Source organism: Lonchura striata, chromosome 17 (genome assembly GCF_050655825.1).
Source record: "Lonchura striata isolate lonStrDom1 chromosome 17, ASM5065582v1, whole genome shotgun sequence".
In the NCBI taxonomy this organism is placed as follows: domain Eukaryota; kingdom Metazoa; phylum Chordata; class Aves; order Passeriformes; family Estrildidae; genus Lonchura; species Lonchura striata.
The window spans coordinates 12356443-12379250 of record NC_140719.1 but is presented as its reverse complement, the minus strand read 5'-3'; the positions used below and the strand labels follow the sequence as shown (position 1 = coordinate 12379250).

The window sequence follows — 22808 nt, the reverse complement described above, 5'->3', positions numbered from 1 at the left end:
GAGCCAGGGCCAGCAGCGAGGTGCTGCCGGGGAAGCCGAGGAGGGAGGTGCGTGCTGGGGAGCGCCGGCGCGGCTGCTGCCGGTGCCGGGCACATGTTCAGTCTCCAGGTCTGGGAGGCAGAGCCCTGGCACACTGAGGAGCTGGGAGCGTGTCCCTGGCATGGTGTGCCAGCGCTCCAGATGGCTCCGGTGCCAGGGCTCTGGGGAGGAAACACTGGGAGCTGGTGGGGCAATGCCTCTGCCTCTGCCAGGCGAGGGCTCACAGGTGTGAAGGCTGAGTGGGCATCGTGGGTGCAGTGGGACTAAATCCCTGGAGCTGGTGTGGTCTCAGGATGTTTTGGCAGTCTGGGTGTTCTCCCGGGGCTGGTCAGGCTGTCTGGGGTCTGGTTTTGTGCTTGGTTTCACTGCTGTAAAAAGGCACCGAGGCTGGACCTGTGCTGGGGGTACCCGAATCTCTGAGGACGCCTCCTGAGCACCGCTGTGGGCAAAGCCTTTGGAGCTTCCTCTCTGTGCTCTCCCAGGTTCTGGTGCTGTCCCCTCAGGACAGGGCCAGTGGTCAAACCAGATGTGTAGGGGCCAGAAAAGCACATCTGGGAGACTGCTGCAAACTCATTCCACTGCTCAGCAGTGATGAAACAGCCAGAGGGGTTGCTCCTCTCTGGCACCCAGGGGTTGGTGGATTCCTGCCCAAGTCCAGGGGCCAAACCTTCATCCCAGGGCTGATCCTCCTCGTCTTTTGTGGGAGCACAGCATAAAGCAGGGATGCTGCAAGGCGCTATTGGGTCTGGAGGGCAACAATTTCAAAAATCACACCCCTGCGGTGTTTCGGTGGACCCTCGAGAGAAGGTGCCCTAGGGCTGTATAAAGACCAAATTCCCTGGGTTTCACCTAGATTTTAAGAGATTTGCTGCAATCTTGTCGTGAGAGACTGCTGCTGTGAGGTGCAGAAGTTGGTGGAGCTCTTTGACGCCCCTGTGCAGAGCCCTGCCGTGTCTGGATTCTCTCTGCCAGGATCTCCTCCTGCCCTGGGCACTGCTTCCCAACAGTGAGTTGGCAATTAAGGTCGAGATTTCTGCACTTCTCTTCCCCTGCTGCAACGAAGGCAGGAGGATTGGTTTGGAAGGGATGAGCAGCGAGTTTGAGATGCTCTTGTCTCCCAAAGCCAGACTCCAGCAGCGTTACCAAGTCAGCAGCAATTGTCCCTGGGAGCTGGGAGTGGGTTCCAGGTGATGGTGGAAGGAGATGTGTGTTACAGGGTGTTCTCAGGATGCAAATGATTCCTCCTGATGATTGAAGCCAGGGAAATCTATTCTCACCTACTTTATTTACCTCCTTACTCTGAGTCACTGCGGCATCTCAGAGCTTTTAGGGGTTCCCAGTCAAAACAGGAGGAAAGGATTTGAATTCATCTGAGGAAAAACCACCGCACAGCTGGGGAGCAAAAAGGGGAATTCAGGACTGCCCCCGGGCATCCAGGACAGGGACATTTTCCTGTGTCTGGTGACCTGCAGGTGAGATGGGACAAGCCCTTGTGGAAGTATCCTCCGGCAAAGAGGCTTGGAGATATTTCTGTGTGCCAGGGATTGCTGTGAGATGGGGATGGGACTGGGAGCCTCCTGGCCATGCACAACAGCTGCCTGGGCACTGGCACTCCCCTGGCACCGGGGGACAGTGACTGGAAGCAGCCAGGAGAGGCTGAGTCCCTTCCTGCAAGGCAGGCTTTTCCTGAGGCAGGTTTGTCCCTTGTGCTGGGGGACTGAAGGGGAAGCAGAGCTGCACACTCCGTGTTTGGGAAGGAGCTGCTGGCAGGGGGCAGGACATGCAAACATCTCTTTGGATCCCAGCTCATGGACCAACAATCTCCCTGTAGCACCCCAGGTGTGGGTTTGAAAACACAAACAAAGGTTCTTACAAGAGAACCATGTCCTGCCTGTGCAGCTCTGCTGGAAGCAGGGGAAGCTCTGACCACTGCCAGTCCCAGGGCACACTGGGACTCCAGAGGGATTGCAAATATTCCTGTTTGCTGTCTGGTTTGGACACTCTTCCTCAGCCCTTGGCAGGGCTCTGTGTCCCCTCCCTGTCCCGTGGGCCTGCCCTCGGCTCCTCAGCTGTGTTTGCTGAGCTGCTGGGAAGAGAACAGTGAGGTTTGGGAGGAGGATTAGCATTGCAGAAGAGCTGGGCTTGGACAGGACCTGCAGGGCTCTGCTCTGGACCGGCTTTAAAGTTGTCCCAGCTGGCTCAGAACCAGTCCTGCTGAGTTTTGAACATCTCACTGGACATTTCTCAGCTTCTCTGGGTGCTGGGTTTGTTCATTCTCAGGTGAATAATTGTACCTGCTCCCTCCTGTCCTTTTGCTGTGTGTCCCAGAGGAGCCTGGCTGCTGCTTTCCCATCGGGCAGCCCAAGGCAGCAGCTGGATCCTTCCCTCCCTTTCCTTCTCCTTCAGGCTGCACACCCCCCACAGCCTTGCCTCGTCTCTCAGTTTGAGATATTTTTGGCAGGAAAAAATGGGACTCTGCTTCAGCCCTGTTACAGTCAACAAGGTGGCTGGAGTCTCCTCAGTGGGAACGAGCATCTCTCTGCTAGGCTGAGCTTAACGTGAGGTTCTTGGAGGTAAAGCGCTCCAGAGAGTGAGGAATTCACCCAAATGTGTCTGAAAATAGAATTTCTGACTGATGGATATTTGTTCCCCCTCAGGGGCAGCCTGGAATTAACAAACAGATAAATGTGGGGCTTTTTGTTTGACATTTGCACACAAAGGAACCACGGAGAGGTCCAGTCTGGCCAGTGCAGCCACTGCAGCCACTCAGTGCTTGCAGGAGCTCTCCAGGTGAGGCTCTCCATGGGACACAATTCCCTGCTGAACCGCTGCCGTGCTGCGGAATTCCCTCCTGCAGGGACAAAAAGGCAATTTATTTATTTTTAACGTTTCTTTAACAAAAGCCAAGACCTTTCAGAGCCCTCTCTCTGTCCTCAGCAAATGCCACTGTGCTGGTTTGCTGCCTCAGCTCTGGGTGAGGTGGTTTTGTGCAGGAGAAATGCTGTGCCAGGGACATCTCCTGGGTGGGGTTTGCCTTGGGTCTTCTGCTGCTTCTCTGCTGGCTGGGGATGAGGGTTTGTACCCGAAATCTGAGCAGGCTGGAGGTGTCAGGATGGTCTGTGCCACACCTGGCCCTGCACTGCTCTCCCTGAGCTGGGGCCATCAGTGTCACTCTGGGAGGGAGGGCTGGGGCATGGCTGGGGGAGCCTTTATGGAGAAAAAGAGAATTTGGGGGATCTGACACGTTTTCCTCATGAAGCTCTTTGGCTTTGATGTGCTTTGCTCTGCTGGGCTGGGCAGGCCAGGCTGGGATGTGTTTTTTGGGGTATGTCTGGGTGGAGGGCATTGTGCTGTGGGCTGTGCTGTTGATCTCTGCCCACCCTGGAGCATCTCCCAGCCTTGGGCTCCAAGCACCCAGCCCTCCCCTGGCTGTGTGCCCGCTGTGCCCGGGGAGGGCTGAGCAGCCCCTCTGCTGTCAGCCTTGGCTGTGCTTCCCCTGGGCTCTTCTGCCAGGCCAGGGAGGTGGCCCTGCTGGCATTTCTGGGATTTCTCTGGGGATGCTGAGGGTGTTTGCAGGGCAGGGAGCTCCGGTGCTGGGCTTGGCTATCAGGGAAATACTCAAACACCGGGATGCTGATGATCAGGACATGATCCCAAACACAGGGATCCTGATGATCAGGACTGATCCCAAACACAGGGATACACAAACACAGGGGTTCTGATGATCAGGACATGATCCCAAACACAGGGATACACAAACACAGGGATCCTGATGATCAGGACTGATCCCAAACACAAACACCGGGATGCTGATGATCAGGACTGACCCCAAACACAGGGATACACAAACACAGGGGTTCTGATGATCAGGACTGATCCCAAACACAAACACCGGGATGCTGATGATCAGGACATGATCCCAAACCCTGCTGGCAGCTCCATCCCTCACTCCCAGCAGAGCTGTTCATCAGCACGGCAGCGATTCCTCCCTGGGCTGCAGAGTCGGGGCCTGAGCCTCCTTCTTTTCCTTGCCCTGGAGTTGCTGGAAGTGCCCCAAAGGGCTGGAAGTGCCCCAAAGGGCTGGAAGTGCCCCAAAGGGCTGGAAGTGCCCCATCCCTGCTCCTCTGCCAGCTTTGTGGCCTCTCCTCTGCAGGGAGGGCGCTGACATGGCCGTGTCCCATCCGGGGCTCAGCCGGAGCTCCTCGGCTTTTGGCCGTGCTGGTGGTGCTCCCGTGCCCATTTCTCAAAGCCCAGGCTCTCTTGGGCACACAGGGCTCGCCCTGTGGGCACGGGGCGATGCCAGCCCCCAGCTGGGTGCCACGGGGAGCAGGCTGAGGTTTGGAAGAGCTGAGCTCTCCTCCCACGGCCCTGGGGAGCCGCCAGCAGTGCTGAGGAGCTCGGTGCCCTACATAGCCCTGACAGCAGACACGATCCACACCTAAGGATGCCACACTCAGCACTTGGGCTCCTGCTCTGTCTATTTTGGGATCCTCATCCCCATCGGGTCCCATCAGGGCACAGGGATTAGCACGTTCCCCCCTCAGGGCAGGCTTTCCTGTAAGAGTGGCACCCTCTGAGGGGGCCGTGAGGGTCTGTGGCACACCAGGGTCTCGTATCCCACCTCCAAACCTGCCCACTGTCCTTCCCCCGCGAGGATCAGCCACTTGGCAGGACTGAGGGACTCATTTAGCTCATTAGCAAAGGCAGGGAGCTGTGTCAGAGCAGCCTGAGCATCTGCAGGGCCTTTTTGCCCAGGCTGAGCTGTGCCTGCCCTCTCCATCTACCTCGTAGCCAGGTGGATCGGACTCTTCTTCCAAGAAGCAATCACTAGGAGAAGAGGAAATGGCCTCATGTTGTGCCAGGGGAGATTTAGGTTGGATTTGGGGCAACATTTCTTTACCAAAAAGGTTGTCCAGCCCTGGCATAGGTGGAGTTCACACCTGGACTGTGGGCACATGGCTTCGTGGTGGGCTCGGCAGTGCTGGGGGAAAGGTTTGATGGTGGATTTGGTGACCCCAGTGAATCTGTGGCTGATTCTGGGAGAGGCACAGCCAGGCTGGACCCTGGGCTGGGATCAGCGCTGCTGCTGCTTCCCAAACTTTGTGTTTGAGCTGTGCTGTGGCTGTTGCAGAGGAATGCCAAGGAAAGGCACTCCTGTGATTCAAGAGCAGCCGGGCAGGCAGCTGAGCCACTCTCGGTGAGCTGCTCAGGTACTGCCCGGCCCTGGGGCACCTCTGCAGCTCTCTGCAGGTGCTGCTGGCTTTTCCAGCTGTCCACCAGCACAGCTGGCTGAGTTCCTCCACACCAGGGGTGCTGGAGACTCCAGCCCCTTCCCTGGGGTCATCCCTGCTCCATCCCACAGCGGGAAGGGGAGCTGCCCTTCCCTCCCCTCTCGCAGACATGTGCCTCTTCCTCTCGCTTTCCCCTTCCCCTTGCTCATTCTTTCTCCCCCTCTTTACTTTCTTTTTTCATCTCCTCCCATCTGTCCTTCTCACATCGGGCTATTTTGGGCTGAGTTTCTCACTGTCAGCATGGTAGGAACCGTGGTGCAGCTCCTGTCTCTGGAGGATGAGCACTGCTTCGGGAAGCCTCCCCAGGCACTCACCCGGCTTGGCTCATCTTCACCCCCCTGCCTTGACCCTGTCATGAAGGCATTTCCAGATCAGGGTAAAAAGGCATTAAATCCTTCCTAGAGGCAGGGAAGAAAGTCATCAGATTTAATACCTTTCCACCTCGGTCTTGAAATGCCTCTGAGCCTTGCAAGTGGTTATTAAAGCAGCCTGAAGCCAAGAGTGCTGTTGGCAGGTCATTACTTGTGTCTGCAACTTCCAGAGGCTTCAAATCAGGGCATGAATGTTTGTGTTTGTTTGCAAAGGATGGCTGTAAGCTGAATAGGAAATGCACCAGCAGAAGTGAATTTTTAATGCTCTTCATTTACCAAAAATTCGGGAGCCAGCGGTGAAGGCGCAGAGTTTGCTGTGGGGAACAGGTCCCTGTGTGAGCTGGGCTGGGCTGGGCTGGGCTGGGCTGTGCTGTGCTGCTCTCTCCCTCTGAGCATCCTGGAGCACTTGGAACACCGTGTTTGGCCTCCAATTATCTGCATGAGGCACACAGCTGAATGCCAGCCGTGTCCCACAGCAGCCTGGCAGAGCTGCAGGAGAGTTGGGCTTGGGGCTGGCGAGGAGGGAGCTGGTCCTGCTGGCCCAGGGGTGCTGTGCACACCCTGCCCAGCTCAGGGGGGACCTGCCTTTGCAGAGCTGAGGAGGCAGGATGAGGTGGAAGGTGCTGCTCATGCCTCCAGCATGGGTGGGCAGGTGATTGCTCTCCCTTTTACATAAGCAAGCTTTATTATGGCTTTGTTCTAATAATAAATGTGCCTTTGTCTCCTCACCTTCTAATAAAACCTTCCCCTTTTGTCAGGGGCTGTAGCTTGCAAGGTGGGGGCAGAGCTGTCTGTGAAGCAGCCAAGAAGTTCCTTCCCCCTCTGCTCCTCTCCTTTCTCCACCCTTCCCTGCCCTGCTCCTCTGGCTGGGAGGTGCTGCTTGTGCCAGCCACCAGCCTGGCACGCTGGCTGATGCTTGGCATCACCAGGGGCTCAGCTCTGCTCTCCCAGCCCCTGGGTGCTGCAGGGCAGCCAAGGTGCTTTCCTGCCTGTGCTGTCGTTGTTTTCCATGGCAATGAGGCGAGCCGGGGTTTGTCTGCTCTCACGGAGCCAGGTCTGGATGGAGTAAAAAGGTCAATTTGAAGTAGATTATCTAAAACACGTTAAAAGCCAGTGTAACCTTTCTGACTCCATTAAGTGGCTTAGGTTCTGTATATTATAAATCACTGTTAAAGCGTTTTTGGGATGTCCAGATGAGATTTGGAATGATTTTTAGTTTTCTTGGAGAAACCTCTCATATGATGAGAATTTGGGTGCCTGGTGGGAAGAAGGAGAGTTTCAGTGGGATACCTTAAATCACTTCTTCCCTCTGTGACCAGCACAGCGAAATTCACTGATTTGGGAGCCAAAAGCACCTTTTCACCTTTTTGTAACCAAAAATAGATTATTTTATTGCATGTGCTTTAACTATGTCACAGAGTGGCCAAAGCCACCCTTGGGGAGGTTTATGTGTGTCCATGATTTTGGAATCCCCTTTGTCCGTGCTGCCTCCATGTGAGTGAGGTGTCCATTGTCCTCCTGAGCCCATGGATTTGGGGGAAGGAATCCTGGGGATCTCCCTGGCACACCCCAGTTCTCTCAGAACCTTCTGATCTGTGTGGTTTTGTGCCTTCGCTGGTTGGCTTTCAGGAGCGTTGCTCTGCAGCTGGAATTAGCTCCTGTTCCCCCACCCTTCCCGCCTGCCAGCTGGCACCAGATTAGGAGAAAACCAAATTATTCGCTGATTCTTTCCCCAGAAACATCTCTGTGAGGCAGAAAAGGCCACTGCTCAAAAGCCAAGGCAGGCCAGGGGCCCGAGCAGCCCCTGCTGCTAACGTGGGATAATCCAATTTTGCTGCCAGGCTCCTTCCCCAGGCTCTGCAGCTGCAGAAAACCCGGGCTGCTGGGCAGGAATAAATGCCAGGGCTGCTCCGAGGCATGGCACAGCTGTAGAGCCACCCCAGGGCTTGTTCTTGCTGTGGGAGGTGGCACAAGAGACCACTTTGGTGTGAATTAACTTAATGCTCCAGGAGAAAGCTGGGAATGAGAGGGAAGAGGGGGAAATGGCAGGAGGGAGCAGGGCAGGAGCTGAGCCCAGAGAAGAAAAGGCTCTGGGGGGATCCTACAGCAGCCTCCAGCAAAAGGGGCTCCAAGAGAGCTGGAGAAGGACTTTGGATAAGGGCCTGGAGTGACAGGATGTGGGGAATGGCTTCACACTGACATAAAGCAGGGCTAGATTAAATACTGGGGAGAAATCCTTCCCTGTGAGGGTGGGGAGGCCCTGGCACAGGGTGCCCCATCTCTGGGAGTGTCCAAGGCCAGGCTGGACAGGGCTTGGAGCAGCCTGGGATTCAGGATGGAGCAATGAGCTCCTCCCAGGCTCTGCACAGAACAGAGCCCAGGGGTAGGAGCAAAATAAATCCCGTCCCAGGGAGGCTGCTCCTCGTAGCTGAGGGATGGATCAACTTCCTTTTGGCTTGTATTCCTGCTGAAATGTGGATTTATTGCTTTTATTTCGTTTGAACTGTGCCGGAGTGCTGCAGCCTTGTAAAGCAAAAGCAAAATGCAAGAGAAATCTTTATGGTCTGCAGTGGCCCCTTGGCTGTGATGATATTTCTCAGAGTCCCTGGCTCGCAGTAAATCAGGAAAGGAGAGAGGGAACTGCTGGAACAGGAAAAGGCTCAGAAAAGGATGGGGACTCGGCCATCCCTGGGTGTCTTGGTGGCAGCACCATTTTCACAAGGGGATTTTTTGCTTTGCAGCTGGAATTGCTGTGTGTGGAATTGTGACAGCCCTGTGCTGTCTGTCTGTCTGTCTGTCTGTGGGATGTACAGTACACCAGCACAGGCCCTTTACCTCCCACCCACTCTTCTTTTTCTCTGTGTTCTTCCTCACCTTGCCTTGAACCCCTCATCCCCCTCATTGCTCCTTTGTTATTTGATTTTTTGGTTTATTTTTTTACTCTATTTTCGTTCCCCTTCTCTGCTCATCACTCGTGTCTGTAAAACCAGCCCGGGAGAGGCACAGTGCTGATTCCTGAAAGCACCCACCCTTCAAAGCCCAATTTCTCTGCACCAAGCGTGGCACTGATTAGAGGCAGAGCAGCCAAGCAGTTTGTGAGAACCATTTAGAAAACAAAAGGCATAAACCAGCCATAAAACCTGGTTTTACCCACGGAGCCGAGTCCTTGAAGGGGCTGCAATCGGCAGAGCATCACTGGGAGCTGAGCAGGGACATGTCCCAGGTGTGGTGTGACCTCGGCCGAGCACTTGGGTGGCCTCTGCTCCCCGTGGTGCTGGGACAGCCCTGGAGGGACACTGAAGGAATGTGCCCCTGTTGAGTGCACAAGTTACCCTTTGTCTCCTTAAAAAGGGCAAAAGGCCAGAAGTTTCTCTCCTCAATTTGGTTAAAAGGCACCTCATAGGACCTTGGGGACTTCACCTCCAACTTAAGGAGAGCCAATTGGACAGGAGCCAAAAAGTCCCGCCTAAGCAATTCCCTAGAAAAATAAGAGAACAAAAGAAGTAAATCGCTTTTGTGAAGTGTTTTAGCAGGAGCAAGAACCTCTTGTACTGACTGGGTTTTTCTCTGTGAAGAGCTTTTTTATTTTGCCTTTCATGAAAACTTTTTTTGCTTCCAACACTGTCACAGGAGCCATCCTGGCTGCTTTTATGCCACCTGAGGTAGCTGAGCTATCAAGGGTGGGATGTTTGTCTATGAGAGCTTATGAGACCTGGTTCAAATAGACAAAACATTAGGACATCTCTGATGGGACATCCCCAGGGGGACATCCCCGGTGGGACACCCCCAGCAGGGCTGTTTTGGGGCTGGGGGCTCTGCATTCCCTCACCCTCTGTGCTGCTCTCGCTCTTAGGCCTCACGCCGAGGATTTCAGCGTGGATTCCTCCTTCTCACAGTAAGTTCTGCTCCTGCATTTCTGGTGCCGTGGGGAGGGACAAGGGACCCTGAGTTTTTTGGGCAGTACCTGCTGCTGAGAGCAGTGGTTGACCTTGGCTCTGAGTCACTGGGGGTTAAAGTGGATGCTCCATCCGTGGAAGTGTTCCAGGCCAGCATGGATGGGGTTTGGAACATCCTGGTCTAGTAGAATTGGGTTTTGGTCTGGTGGAATTGTCCCTGCCCACAGCTGGAGCCAGGTGACCCTTAAAGGTCCCTTCCAACCCCAACCAGTCTGTGCTCCACGATGATCCTGCTTTTAAGGGAGCCAATAAGCACAAGATTTGTCCTTTGCTGCCCTGGGCACCAAGGAATTGTGTATGGGAGCTTCTTCAACAATTCCCACCATGGGGAGGATTCCCTGCTTCCATGGACAGACAATTGTGGCCAAACACCAGTGCAGCCACTAGAATTTATTTACTCATCTCCTGCTGTGAGGTAGGATTAGGAGGAAGGCAAAGCAGGCTCAAAACTTAAAAAAAAAGATTTATTAACAGTAACTAAAAGAAGGAATAATAAGAATAAGTTTATTGAGGAAGAATTGATAGCAGCAAATCAGCAATTATCCATTAACGATGAGCTCCATGCACAGCCCTAATTAAACAATGCAGATTCATCAGCACAAGCAATTACAGGAGCAGGCTCATGAGTGTCGCTCTCCAATGTTGCAAAACAAATAGGCCAAAGGGAACACAGCCTGGCATCCCACTGCTGCTTCCCTCTTGGGGTTTTAACCTTCACTAGAAGTAGAATTAAATTATTGAGGAGCAAGTGGTGCCACTGCCCAGCCATGAGCACCATCCAAACCTTGGGTGGGAGCTGCTGCCCCATCCTGGAAGTGTCCAAGCCCAGGCTGGACAGGGCTTGGAGCACCCTGGGGTAGTGGAAGGTGTCCTTGCCCACAGCAGGGCTTGGAACAGGATGAACTTTAAGGTCCCTCCAGCCCAAAGTATTTTATTATCTACAGCTTGAAGCCCTGAGCATGTCCCTGTTTCCTCCAGTGTTTGGTTTGGTGCCTGGAAATGAGCTCTGCAGCTGCTGAACACAGTTGGAGAGGGATTACAGCTGCCTTCAGGGAATGAGGAATCGATAAAAATCCCATTTCCATTGCAATGTCCTCCCTAATAAAAAATTATACATATATAGAAAAGAACTAAAAGTCAGGCAGGAGATTTCTGCTGCATCTCTTCAGGCCCACGAAGCCCTTCCTGCAGTTTGTGCCAGCCCTTGTCCCACTGGCACACCAGGATGAGCTCAGGGCATGGTGAGAGATAAACGGCTCTGGAGGCCAAACCAACCCTTGGGCAGGGTTTTTCCTGTAGTGGCTGCTTGGAATTTTCATCCCCAAAAATACAACTGCAGCATTACTGCTGGAGCCAGGATGACATTACCTGCACCCAGCTGGGTTTAATTTGCTGCAGAGTGGTTGGCAATATCAATTCTTTCTTTGGGCAAAAAAAAATCACACTCCATAATAAAACAGGAGGGTTTTTTCTGGTTGATTCCCATGGTAAGTGCATGAAATCTTGAAGGAATGAGTCCTTGGGCTTGAGGGGCAAGATGTGCCACAGCATCCTGGCTCCCTGGGCAGTGTTTATTGATGTGGGACTGGACTCTGCTGGTCGTGGTCTGCGATTAGCCTTGGCATGTGCTGTGCCAGGAGGGGCAGCTGCCTTTCCTGTCAGGGTTGTGGCAGTGCCACGGTGGCTGTGACAGTGCCACGGTGGCTGTGACAGTGCCATGATGGCTGTGACAGTGCCATGATGGCTGTGATGGAGACATGGTGGTTGTGACAGTGCCACAACGACTGTGGTAATACCATGGTGACTCTGACAGTGCCATGATGGCTGTGATGGAGACATGGTGGCTGTGATGGTGGCACGGTGGATGTGACACTGCTGGGGTGGCTGCGACAGTGCCACGATGACTGTGGTAATACCATGATGACTCTGAATGTGCCATGACAGCTGTGATGGTGGCACAGTGGCTGTGACAGTGCCACGGTGGCTGTGATGGTGGCACGGCGGCTGTGCCAAGGTGGATGTGACAGTGCCTGTCCCAGGCTGGTGCGGGACGTGCTGAGCACCTCGGGGCTGGGTGTTGCTGTGATCCCTGAGGATCTTCTGGGATTCTGGGATGAGGGGGACAGCAGCTTCAGTGTTGCACCTACTAAGGGATGGGGGATGAGAAAATTCGCTAAAAGTGGGCAGATCTGCCCTGTTTGCAATCCTTGGCCTTTTGGACCGTGTGGTGTCCCCAGTGGTGTCCCCAGTGGTGTCCCCAGTACTCTCTGCAGCTCCCTCAGCACCTGAACCCCCCCAGAGAGATCTCCCCTCTCCCCTTCCCTCCGTGGATCCGCAGCGTTGGCAGGGGGCTCTGCCCCCAGAGTAGGCACAGCCACCCCAGCTCCCCGGCCCTCCCTGGCAGTTTTGTGCTTTCTTGTTTAAAAACGTGCCCCAGATTCTCCGGAGGAGCTGCCGCAGTGGGAGAGCTCCGCGGGCGCTCGGTGATGCCCGGAGAATCCGAGGCACTCCCGGGGCTGCAGAGCCCTGGGCAGGGCATCACCCGTGCCAGGAGGGTGAGCCCGGGCATCCCTGGAGCCGATCCCTGCCCCTCTTTGGAGCCGTTCAGCCCTGCTGAAAGCGCAGCCCTCCTCCTCCTTTGAGTAATTGTTCAATTAACGCGTGCCGAGCGCAGGGGCAGCTCGCTGCCCGCGTCTGCCCAGGCTGGCTGCACACAGCCATTCCCATTCCCGTTCCCATTCCCGTTCCCATTCCCATTCCCGTCCCCAAAACCTGCTCCGAGAGCTCGGCTGGGCAGGGCTGGAGCTGTCACCGTCCTCTGCTTGCCCCCGTGGATGAAGGATGGCAGACACAGGGCACAGCTCATCCCCCGTGGATGGAGGATGGCAGACACAGGGCACAGCTCATCCCCCGTGGATGGAGGATGGCAGACACAGGGCACAGCTCATCCCCCGTGGATGGAGGATGGCAGACACAGGGCACAGCTCACCCCCCTGGCACCCGTCTCGCTGAAGTTTTGGTCTCCAAACACATAATCACAAAAATGGTGGGGGGACAAGGAAAAACTTCCCAAAGGGAATCAGGAAGGCTGGAGCTGCCCGGGTATTTCATCAGCAGATACCTGAGCCCCAGCCTGGCAGGTTTTGTGGTTTATTTGGGAAGGATTTTGGCTCTGCTCGGGTTCCAGCTGGCACCGGCTGCTCCGGGTGCTGAGCGAGGGCTGGAGGCAGCCTGGCCATGGCACGGTGCCCTCAGAGCATCCTGCACAGCCTGCTCGGGCTGCTGGGAGAGGAAATGCTGCAGACCTGCACTGCCAGCCCGCTCCTCACCTTCCTCTGAGCTGTGTCTGGTACCCACAGCCCATCCCCAGGGAGCCCAGCTGGGCCAGCAGCACATTTCTGTAATTCCAGCCTGGCTGCAGCCACATTTTTTGTGTGTTTGATCCGTGTGGGTGCAGAGCTGTGAGCTGAGCTGAGCTGGAGTGGAGGGGTGAAGTGGGGTCTCACTTTGGCTGCCTTGGCAGAGGTGGGTGCTGGCACCCACCAGATTGCAGAGATTTCTGAGGTTTTGCTGGTTTGTTGGACACTGTCTCCCCCCCAAAAAAAACCCTCAGAATAGTCTTGTTTGCATCCTGCTGCATGATGGGGGAAATTCCTTGAGACACTTCCTGGGACAAGAAATCCCTGCATGGGTTCATATTTTTTGTGTTTTCCTCCTTTTTTAAGAGAATTGTCCCAGCTTCAATTGAAAGGATGGAGCAGGGGCTGTGCCCCTCAGTGTCTGTTTGAATGCTGGTGGGCTGTGATGTGCTCGTCCTGGCCTTTCATCCTGCACTTTTCTGAACAAACTATTGTGTCTTTTTTTGGGAACTCATCATCTTACAACAAATTGCCTCTAATCTTAGATTAATAAAGAACAATAAATAACCGAGCGAAGAAAACGAAGTCACTCAGGCATTATGAAGTGCATAATAGCAGTAATTACACTTCCAAGCAGAGGGCTTGTAACTAAACTCATACCAGGATCTTTGTTTTCGTAGCCTGGGGGGGCTCAGCAGGGGTGAGGTGGGGAAGCTGTGGAGCTGGGGACCCTTGGAATGGGCTGGCACCAGGATGCTTGGGCAGTGGGGACAATGCTCCAGGTGGGAAGGATGCTCCAGGTGGGAAGGATGCTCCAGGTGGGAAGGATGCCCAGCCATGGCAGCACTTTGAGCACCCCATCCTGGCTGAGCTGCTGCAAAGGCAGAGCTGTCACGGCGTGTTTTGGGGTGGTAACAATGCAGTCAGAGTTTTGCTTGATTCTTATTCCCAGTTAACTTCCTGACAATGAAATTAAAGGGTACGTTTGACATGATATCATCTCCTTCCCTCAGCTGGAAATGGAGTAGGAGCTTTGATACTTTGGGATGGTGCTGCTGCCTGGGAAGAGCCACCCCTCATTCAGCTTTGGGGGGTTGGATTCACCTGCATAGTGGGACCCCCACAAAGATCTGGGGCTCAGCCTCGGCAGGTTCCTCCACGTTCTTTTATTTCTCCATCTCTTTGTAGTGTTAAACACCCTGTTCCCCACAGTCCAGACATGGCTTTTTGTTGCTTGATTGTTTTCCCAGTGTTCCTTCTTCCAGCAGCCATCAGGATGGATGAACACGTGGGCCACTTTATCATAAAGAGTTAGATCTCATCATTTAGTCCTTTTATCCATCAGCAATTACAGTCATTGTCTCGAGGTGGGCCACAGCTCCACAGATCAGTGAACCATCTGTCTGAAGGCAGAGATTTATTTAGCTGTTTGTTGCTTTGATAGGAGACAAATGTCTGGCAGAGGAATCGTGCTCCCTGAAGTCTGCAGCTCCTCAAGGCGCTCAGTCCTCGGGGGTGCTGATGAATGGGGTGCTCAGCGCTGCTGTCGGAGCTGAAAGCCAGTTCCCAGCACTTCCTGGGCATTTTTAATAAGGAGCAGGAGCAATTATCTTGTGTGCAGCGTTGTGAGCAGTTGTGACAGCTGATCTATGCCCTGGCACGGAGAAATGATTTGCCGAGTCTGGCTCTGGAAACCATTAATTTTAGCAGGTGTGAAGGCTGGGCTCTGAGGCTCTGCGTCCACGCTCTTTGCTCCTCAAGCATCGTGCTGATGAGCCAGGGCTTGTGAATTCTCCTGCTCTCTCCCTGCAGTGGGCTCTGGGGTTGTCCACCACCAGGCGTGGTGCAGAGCCCCTCTGGCCACCTCCCCACCCCTTAAGACAGCTGGGGATGAAGATCTTGTTAAACCCTTTCCCAATTTGCTGCCTGATCAGTTGGGCATGAATGGTCGGTAGATATTCAGAGCGAGGAGAGGCTGCTCCCCAATAAATCAGGGCCTGGCAGCTGCGGGATGGAGCGGGATGGCAGCGCCTGTCCCCGGGAATTCGCTGCCCTTGCTGGGTGCCTGGGCTGGGGAGCACGCCTGATTGATCAGGTTAGAGAGCAGAGAAGGAGCAATGGCAGGAGAGATTCCTTAGGGCTTGCTGGAAGCAGGAACGATGGCTAACTCACGGCACTGAGCTGCTCTGTGGCCCCGCAGCGAGGAGCAGAGTTTGTCGTGCTCGGTCTAAAGGCGAGGCAGGAGCAGGGCGGGTCAGAGTGGTGAATAATGACTGCAAAGGGCTGCGGGCGATTTTAAAGTGCCCCGAGGGGCGGATGAGCTGAGCTGGGACCGATTTACCCACACCAGGATCCGTCCAGGATCCCTGACCCTGCTGACACCCTGCAGGAGGTTTTCTCCATCCCCATGGGTGCAGTGTGGGGCTGGCAGGGGCTGCGGGTGCGGCCACTGGGGAGGCAGGAGCAGCCAAGGAAGGTGGGGATGGGATGTTCCCAGATCCACCTGGAATGCAGGGATGGGGCATTCCCAGATCCACCTGGAATGGAGGGATGGGGCATTCCCAGATCCATCTGGAATGGAGGGATGGGGCATTCCCAGATCCACTTGGAATGCAGGGATGGGGCATTCCCAGATCCATCTGGAGGGCGGGGATGGGACATTCCCAGATCCATCTGGAATGGAGGGATGGGGCATTCCCAGATCCACTTGGAATGCAGGGATGGGGCATTCCCAGATCCATCTGGAAGGCGGGGATGGGGCATTCCCAGATCCACTTGGAATGCAGGGATGGGGCATTCCCAGATCCACCTGGAATGGAGGGATGGGGCATTCCCAGATCCACCTGGAATGCAGGGATGGGGCATTCCCAGATCCACCTGGAATGCAGGGATGGGGCATTCCCAGATCCACCTGGAGGGCGGGGATGGGGCATTCCCAGATCCACCTGGAATTCAGGGATGGGGCATTCCAGATCCTCCTGCTGCTCCTCCCTGCCGGATTCTGTGAAGGGTCCTGGCAGGTGACGCTCTGCCCTGGCACCGTCCCTGTGCCACGAGCCACCACCTGTGGCCTTGGATGCCAGGAGATGTTTGGGGTTGGTTGTCAGCTCCTGGGTTTTTCTGGAATGACCAAGAGTGGTATCTTAGCAACAAAGGCAAATTTTCTCCTTTTAGAGCAGAACTGTTTTTAACAGCTTCCATGCAGAGTGTTTCTCCTCCCCAGGCAGAGGCAGGGCGCGACAGAGCCAGAACATACTGGGGACACCGGGGACATTGTCCTGGCCAGCTCCTGCTCTGACAAACGAGGAGAGGCTGCTCCAGGGCCGATATTTTGGGGGTTTTGGACGTGGTGAAGCGTGTGAAGGGAGAAGTTTGCGGCTGTGCTGTCGGCTGGCTGTGTGCGAAGGAAAGCCAAGCCCCAGCAGAGCTGGCCCGGGGTCACATCGGCTGCTCTGGTGGCTCCCGGCTGCTGGTGCTGCTGGTGTGGCCCTGCGGGGACAGCCGGGAGCCCCGGCCGAGCCCGGGTCACCCGGGGTGCCAGCGGGGTCACCCGGCTGGGACGGGGCACGGGGCGCTCCTGCCCTGCCACCCCGCTGACAGCGCTTCCCCCGCAGGGTGCAGGTCGAGTTCTACGTGAATGAAAACACCTTCAAGGAGCGCCTGAAGCTCTTCTTCATCAAGAACCAGCGATCCAGTGAGTGCTCCGGGCACCTGCCGAGCGAGCCCCGAGGGATGCGAAGCCATTGCCATCTGCTGGTGGCCCTGTCCCCGCGTGTCCCCAGCCCGGGGCTGCTCCTGCCTCCTGGCCCCTTTTTTGGCCAGCTCGCTTTGGGGGATGTTTGCATGGGGAGGAGAGGATGGCTCCCGCCACCTCTGCTCCCTGGGGACAGCCACGGCGTGACAAACAGCTGGGTGGGTGTCAGGGAGCCAGTGTCCCCGTCACCAAGCTGGCTGTGCCTCCCTGAGGCTGTGGGGACAGCCAGGGCAGGCTGTGAGTGGCCCTCTCCTGCTCCAGCCATCGGGGTTAGTCTCCACTTGACTGATGGTGTTTTTATTTTCTTCCTCCGAGATGTCATTAGCTGTCTGGAGGGGGCCTGCTCGTTAATTTATAAATTCTCCTTTTCTTTTCCTGTCTGCATCCTGTTGGTCTTGCTAAAAAGCTGGAGTGCAGCACAGCAGGGTGCCCACGGGGAAGTTTTTAATGAAAATGTGATGAATTTCTCACTTGTAATCTGAGTAATAACCCCATGAACTGGCTGGGGAGGCGGAGTGGATAAAGCAGCAGCTTTTCCTCTCCATCCCTGCTCCTGCAAGGTGCTTGTGACGTGGTCAGTGCTGCTCTGGTGCTTTTAAATGGATCCCTGCTAATGAGGGGGATACACTCCAGCAGCTCCTCGTTAGTCTCTCACATCTATTGGGGTCAGCAAGGGGCTGATTATGGTTATTGATTCCTGTGTCTGTGACACTGGGCAGGACGTGGGGAGCCGGGCAGTGCTGCTGACCTGGGGCTCCTGCAGCCCCCCGGGGCTCAGAGGGCTCCTGTGCTGTGGGGCATGCACAGGGCACCCAGGCTGTCTGGGGTCTGTGGGGTGCTCGGGAGTGCTGCCCCATCCCTGCTGCCCTCCACCACAGGCCTGAGGATCCGGCTCTTCAACTTCTCCCTGAAGCTGCTGACGTGCCTCCTGTACATCGTCCGCGTCCTGCTCGACAACCCCGAGGAGGGCATCGGCTGGTGAGTGCCCCCGGCTGCCCGGGCAGGGCTCACTGGGGACTGGCAGCTCTGAGGATGGGATTTTTCCTCCCCCCAGCTGTTTGAATTGGTGCTTTAACAAAACTTGCCAGGCTGGTGGGCCCTGCTCAAAGCCCGGGGATGGTGTGGGGGTATCTGCTGAGCAGAGCATGGTGGAAAAATTGAGGTCATGCTCATTTCCAAGTTCTGTCTGACTCTGTCAGGGGCTCAGTGTGGCTTTCAGACACTCCAGGACATCACCATGCAAATATTTTCTGAAGGCTGACGCCCTTGAAGACATTAACACTAAATCCCATTTAAGCATTTGAGAGGGAAATACGGTGTGCTGTGTGGATCCTTGAGGTGATGGATGATTCCACACATCAGCTTTGTGCTGGGTGTCAGTATAAGCCTATTTTTAATGTGTCCTTGCTTCGTTTAGCTCATGTACAATGTGGTGGTTTTTTTTTCTTCCCCAAGAGCTTGGATAATTGGCAATTTGATTTTCTCCTTGTAAAGGCTGCAGACTAGCAAGCACATCTGTGTGTTCTGAAAGTGCTTTCAGACCTGTGAGAGTGAAGCAGGACACGGATGCTCATCCTTGAGAGGTGCAGCACAGCTGCAGCTCAGGGAATTCCACATTTTCCTGGGGGAGTGTGGCAGCAGCAAGGCTGGCCAGCAGGAGCACATCCCTCTCAGCAGGGCAGGGAGGGCTCAGCCCGCTGCTGCCTGCCTGGCAGGGTGCTGGGGCCCAGCCAGCCTTGTGCCAGAAGCTGCAGCTCAGCAATTTTTGCTAATTGTAACCTGGTAATTCCCAGTTCCCAGCTCCCTGCAGCCTGTGTTCTGCACTGTGCCAGGGAGAATCAGCATTCCACAGCATCCCTGCTAGGGGCTGAAGCACCTGAGGGCTTTTGTCCTCCAGTAATGAGATGTTCAAGGCTGCCTGGGTGAGACTTTTCCTGTGCAAAGCCCTGGCTGCAGGAATCAGGGAGTCTGGATCCGTGGAAATGCTCTCCAGTGATCCCAGGGAGTCAATCCCAGCATCCCTGTCCCCTGACTGCTTTTCCTGCTCTTTCTCTCCCAGCTGGGAATGCGAAAAGCAGAATTACACGGCGTTCAACCAGTCCACGAACATCAACTGGTGAGTGGGAGCTGCTCCAGCGCCCTGGGTCAGCTCTGCCACGATGTGGGGGCAGAGGGATGGAGGTGGCTGCTGCTGGCAGCTGCCTGAGGCTGTTTCTTGGTCGTGGGGCTGCTCGAGGGATGTGGAGCAGCATCCCAGAACCAAATCCAGTGCCAAGTGCCAGTGGCTGCACCCTTGGCCATGGCTGATTTCCAGTGCAGGGGCTGTTCCAGCAAACGGTGCAGGAGGGAGACTCCTGAACCAGGGATGGCCTCGGGTTTGCATTTTGAGGGGTGAAAACAGCCAGGCCACAGCTCAGATCCCCTCTGGGTTTCCTTGCAGGTCACACATCTTTTGGGTGGACAGAAAAACCCCTCTGTGGGCCGTGCAGGTGAGCAGCCCTTGCTGGGCTGGGAGCTCTGCCCCAGCTGGGGCTCCCCGGGCCAGGGGGGCTCGGCGAGCTCCCATCCACTGCCAGTGCCTGGAGAGAGCCCTGGAGCCTCCCCTGTGTGTCCCTGCAGGTCAGCATCGCCCTCATCAGCTTCCTGGAGACCATGCTGCTCACCTATCTCAGCTACAAGGTGAGGGGCTGGCCTGGGAGGGCTCAGCCTGCCTCTGCCCCCGGCAGGAATTGATTTCTCCACCTCGGAGCCCGCAGCATCCCGGGAGGGTGTTGGTCTGCCCGATGTCTCCGGGTGTTTTCCATTCTCATTCCCCCCCGGGCTGCTGGATAAGCGTTGAGCAGAGCAGAATCTCTTCTTTTTGTGCTTTCTCAGAAATCCAGACTCATTTAATGCAGCCTCACTGCGTTTGGTGTCAGGCTGACACATCCCAGATTTCCTGAGCTCGGCAGGGCGACTCCTGCTCGTGTCCCGCTCCTCCGGAGGGAGCCAGACAAGGAGAGGCACAAGCTGACTCCTTTGGACCAAAGCCACCTAAAATGGCCAGAAAAAGTGACCTTGACAAATGGCATCTTCTCAGGGGCCAGGGGAGGGTTGGCAGCAGAGACCCAGAGCCTGCGTCACCCCCTGCTCTGAGTGCCAGCGATCTGTAGCTGTCACTGTCACTGTCACCCTGCATCCTTGCATCAAGTGTTGTCCCCCAGCTCTGGGTGGCAGCAGTGACAGATGGATGTAGTGGCTCTGGAGAGAACCGAGCAGTTCGGGAATATTTCCTGCTCCCAGAGTGTTTGCCACCACCACTGCACCTCTCCTGCACCGTATTTCCCTCATCCAGCAGGGCCTGTGGCAGACTGGGATCATTTTCATTGTCCTCTGGCAAGATTTTTAAGGTTATTTAATTCTTCTTTGCTTTTGATTCCTCAGGGGAACATCTGGGAACAGATTTTTCGCATTTCCTTCATCCTGGAGATGATCAACACGGTGCCGTTCATCATCACGGTGAGTGTGTCCCGGTGACTTTTGAAGGCAGCTCTGATTAAGTGCTGTATTTTGGTGCTGAAATAAAGTCAAATGTGTTTCTGGCCAAGTGGTTTTTAAGACTGGCAGGAAATTTCCCCTTCAATATTTGACAATATAATGACTTTCTCTGGAGTGTTATCCCAAAACCCATCCTCCCTTTCCAGCTGCAGCTAGGGAAGCAGGGCAGTGCTTGGTGGCATCTTCTGCTCAGCTTGGATTTGAATCCTTCCAGACAGGGAGGATTGGCTGCTTATAGCTCTATTTTTCAAAAGAGCATGGATTTCTCTGTGAATAACCCTTGCTTCCGTAGATATTCTGGCCTCCTTTGCGGAATTTGTTCATTCCTGTGTTTCTGAACTGCTGGCTGGCCAAGTACGCCCTGGAGAACATGATTGTGAGTGATGCCTTTTGTCCATCTCCTCGGGGATGTGGAGGGGCAGCAGGACTGGGAAGGGACCCTTGGCTACCCTCAGCTCTGGGGCAAGATTTGGAGCTTGGTGTGTGCAGCTATGCCACGGAATGCCAGGCTGGGAATGCCAGGCTGGGAATGCCAGGCTGGGAATGCCAGGCTGTGACCAGGAGCCCCTCGGTGTCTGAGCCAGGGTGGTCAGGGGTGAGGTGTTCCAGCCATTCCCCTGTTCCCACCAGAGCTGTCTCTCCAGGCAGCAGACCCCAGACTTGCTGATGGGAACGCACATCCCTTCCCAAAATCCAGGCTCGCCCTTCCCTGGGGAGGGCACTGCTGGAGGCAGCAGCTGGTGCCTGGAGGGGATTTTCCCCCAGGCTCTGTGGGGGAAAATCCGTCTCTGTCTCCCCAGAACGACCTGCACCGAGCCATCCAAAGGACGCAGTCAGCGATGTTCAACCAGGTGCTCATCCTCATCTGCACCCTCCTGTGTCTCGTTTTCACGGGGTCAGTGGTGTTCTCCATTTCTCTAAACCCCCCTTCCTGATCCAGGGAATCCAGCTGTGCCCACCCTGGGAATCCAGCTGTGCCCATCTGGGGCAGCTGGCAGAGCTGGGCTTTGCAGGGCTCCCACCTCCCCCTGCTTTGCTCCATCCCCAGCACACTGAGCTCTGTGAGAGGGTTTCTGGGTCAAATTAATGATCCTGCCTTATTCCAGGGTTTTAACAGGAAGTTTTTTGTGAGGATGAGGGTGTTGTCAGAGGCAGCTGGGGGATGTGGACACGAGGGCAGGGACAGCAGCTTCCCCCAGGGGCAGGTGAGGGGTGGCTCATTCCCCAGGGATGGTTCCTTCACCAGCCGAGCTCTTCCTCCCCCACCCATCACAGCTCCCGAGCTCATTTGTGTAATTGGCCACTGGGGCTCCTGGTAATTAACTGGGCCCTTTCCCTGCCATTGCCAGCTTCAAGGGTGTTCCTTTGTGCAGGGGAGCAGAGCTCATCACTGGCTATTTAGCTCTGAATTAGGCTTTGAATTCTCCTCTGGCTCCCTCGGTCTGGGTTTGAGGCATATTGAACTATTAAGTTGCCGAATGGAGAGGAAATGAGGTTTTTAGGCTCATGAGTTTTTGGCAATAAAGATGATGCTCTGGTGTGGATGACTAATGCTATTTCAGAGCTCAGTGGTGCTCCCAGCCCTGCTGCTGGATGAGTTTGGGGACGGAGGGGGTACAGCTTAGGCCCAGGAAGGCTTGGGTGACGCTTGTGTCCAGCAGGATGGCTTCGAGCCGCAGGTGCGTGGGGTTCTGCTGTGATGGGGCTTTTCCCTTCCAGGACCTGTGGCATCCAGCATTTAGAAAGAGCAGGTGAGAAGCTCTCCCTCTTCAAGTCCTTCTATTTCTGCATCGTCACCTTTTCCACCGTGGGCTACGGAGATGTGACACCAAAGATTTGGCCTTCCCAGCTCCTGGTGGTGATCATGATCTGCGTGGCCCTGGTGGTGCTGCCGCTCCAGGTGAGACCTGCACAGCTGAGGGTGGGGAGGGACCCCCGGCCCTGCCGGAGGGGACATCAGCTCCGTGCCCTCCGCAGTTCGAGGAGCTCGTCTACCTGTGGATGGAGCGGCAGAAGTCGGGCGGGAACTACAGCCGGCACCGCGCGCAGACCGAGAAGCACGTGGTGCTGTGCGTCAGCTCCCTCAAGATTGACCTCCTCATGGACTTCCTCAACGAGTTCTACGCCCACCCGCGCCTGCAGGTGAGCACGGGGCCGAGCTCACACGCTGCTGCCGGGTCACAGCCCCACGGGACCCAGGCACGGCGGCCTCTCTCTCTTTTTCTCTCCCCCAGGATTACTACGTGGTGATCCTGTGCCCGACGGAGATGGACATCCAGGTGCGGCGCGTGCTGCAGATCCCCCTGTGGTCCCAGAGGGTGATCTACCTCCAGGGCTCTGCGCTCAAGGACCAGGACCTCATGAGAGCCAAGTGAGCGGAGGGACGCGCTGCACGTCCCTGGCATGGAGTGTCACCCCAGCTGTGTCCCCGTGGGTCTGGGGGGGCTGGCAGTGGCCTGGCTGGGGTGGGCAGTGCCCAGCGGGGATCTGCAGTCCATGGG

General features: G+C 55.6%; 1 protein-coding gene across 12 annotated transcripts in view; it reads left to right on the top strand.

Moving 5' to 3' along the window:
• KCNT1 (potassium sodium-activated channel subfamily T member 1) overlaps nucleotides 1-22808 on the top strand; it is a 79019-nt gene that overhangs the window by 38567 nt on the left and 17644 nt on the right. For 9 of the 12 annotated variants that reach the window (XR_014949221.1, XM_085556280.1, XM_085556282.1 and 6 more), the window contains 11 exons: nucleotides 16631-16710; nucleotides 17649-17748; nucleotides 18830-18886; nucleotides 19211-19259; nucleotides 19390-19449; nucleotides 20194-20268; nucleotides 20600-20683; nucleotides 21108-21202; nucleotides 22027-22207; nucleotides 22285-22449; nucleotides 22542-22678. Coding sequence is in view for 11 of the 12 variants with exons in the window: in XM_085556280.1 (XP_085412406.1) it covers nucleotides 16631-16710; nucleotides 17649-17748; nucleotides 18830-18886; nucleotides 19211-19259; nucleotides 19390-19449; nucleotides 20194-20268; nucleotides 20600-20683; nucleotides 21108-21202; nucleotides 22027-22207; nucleotides 22285-22449; nucleotides 22542-22678 (1083 nt within the window). In the remaining variant the exon portion in view is untranslated. Of the gene's footprint in view, nucleotides 1-9554; nucleotides 9597-16630; nucleotides 16711-17648; nucleotides 17749-18829; nucleotides 18887-19210; nucleotides 19260-19389; nucleotides 19450-20193; nucleotides 20269-20599; nucleotides 20684-21107; nucleotides 21203-22026; nucleotides 22208-22284; nucleotides 22450-22541; nucleotides 22679-22808 lie in introns of all 12 variants that reach the window. The other 3 variants (XM_021543626.3, XM_021543629.3, XM_021543628.3) reach the window with 1 other exon arrangement.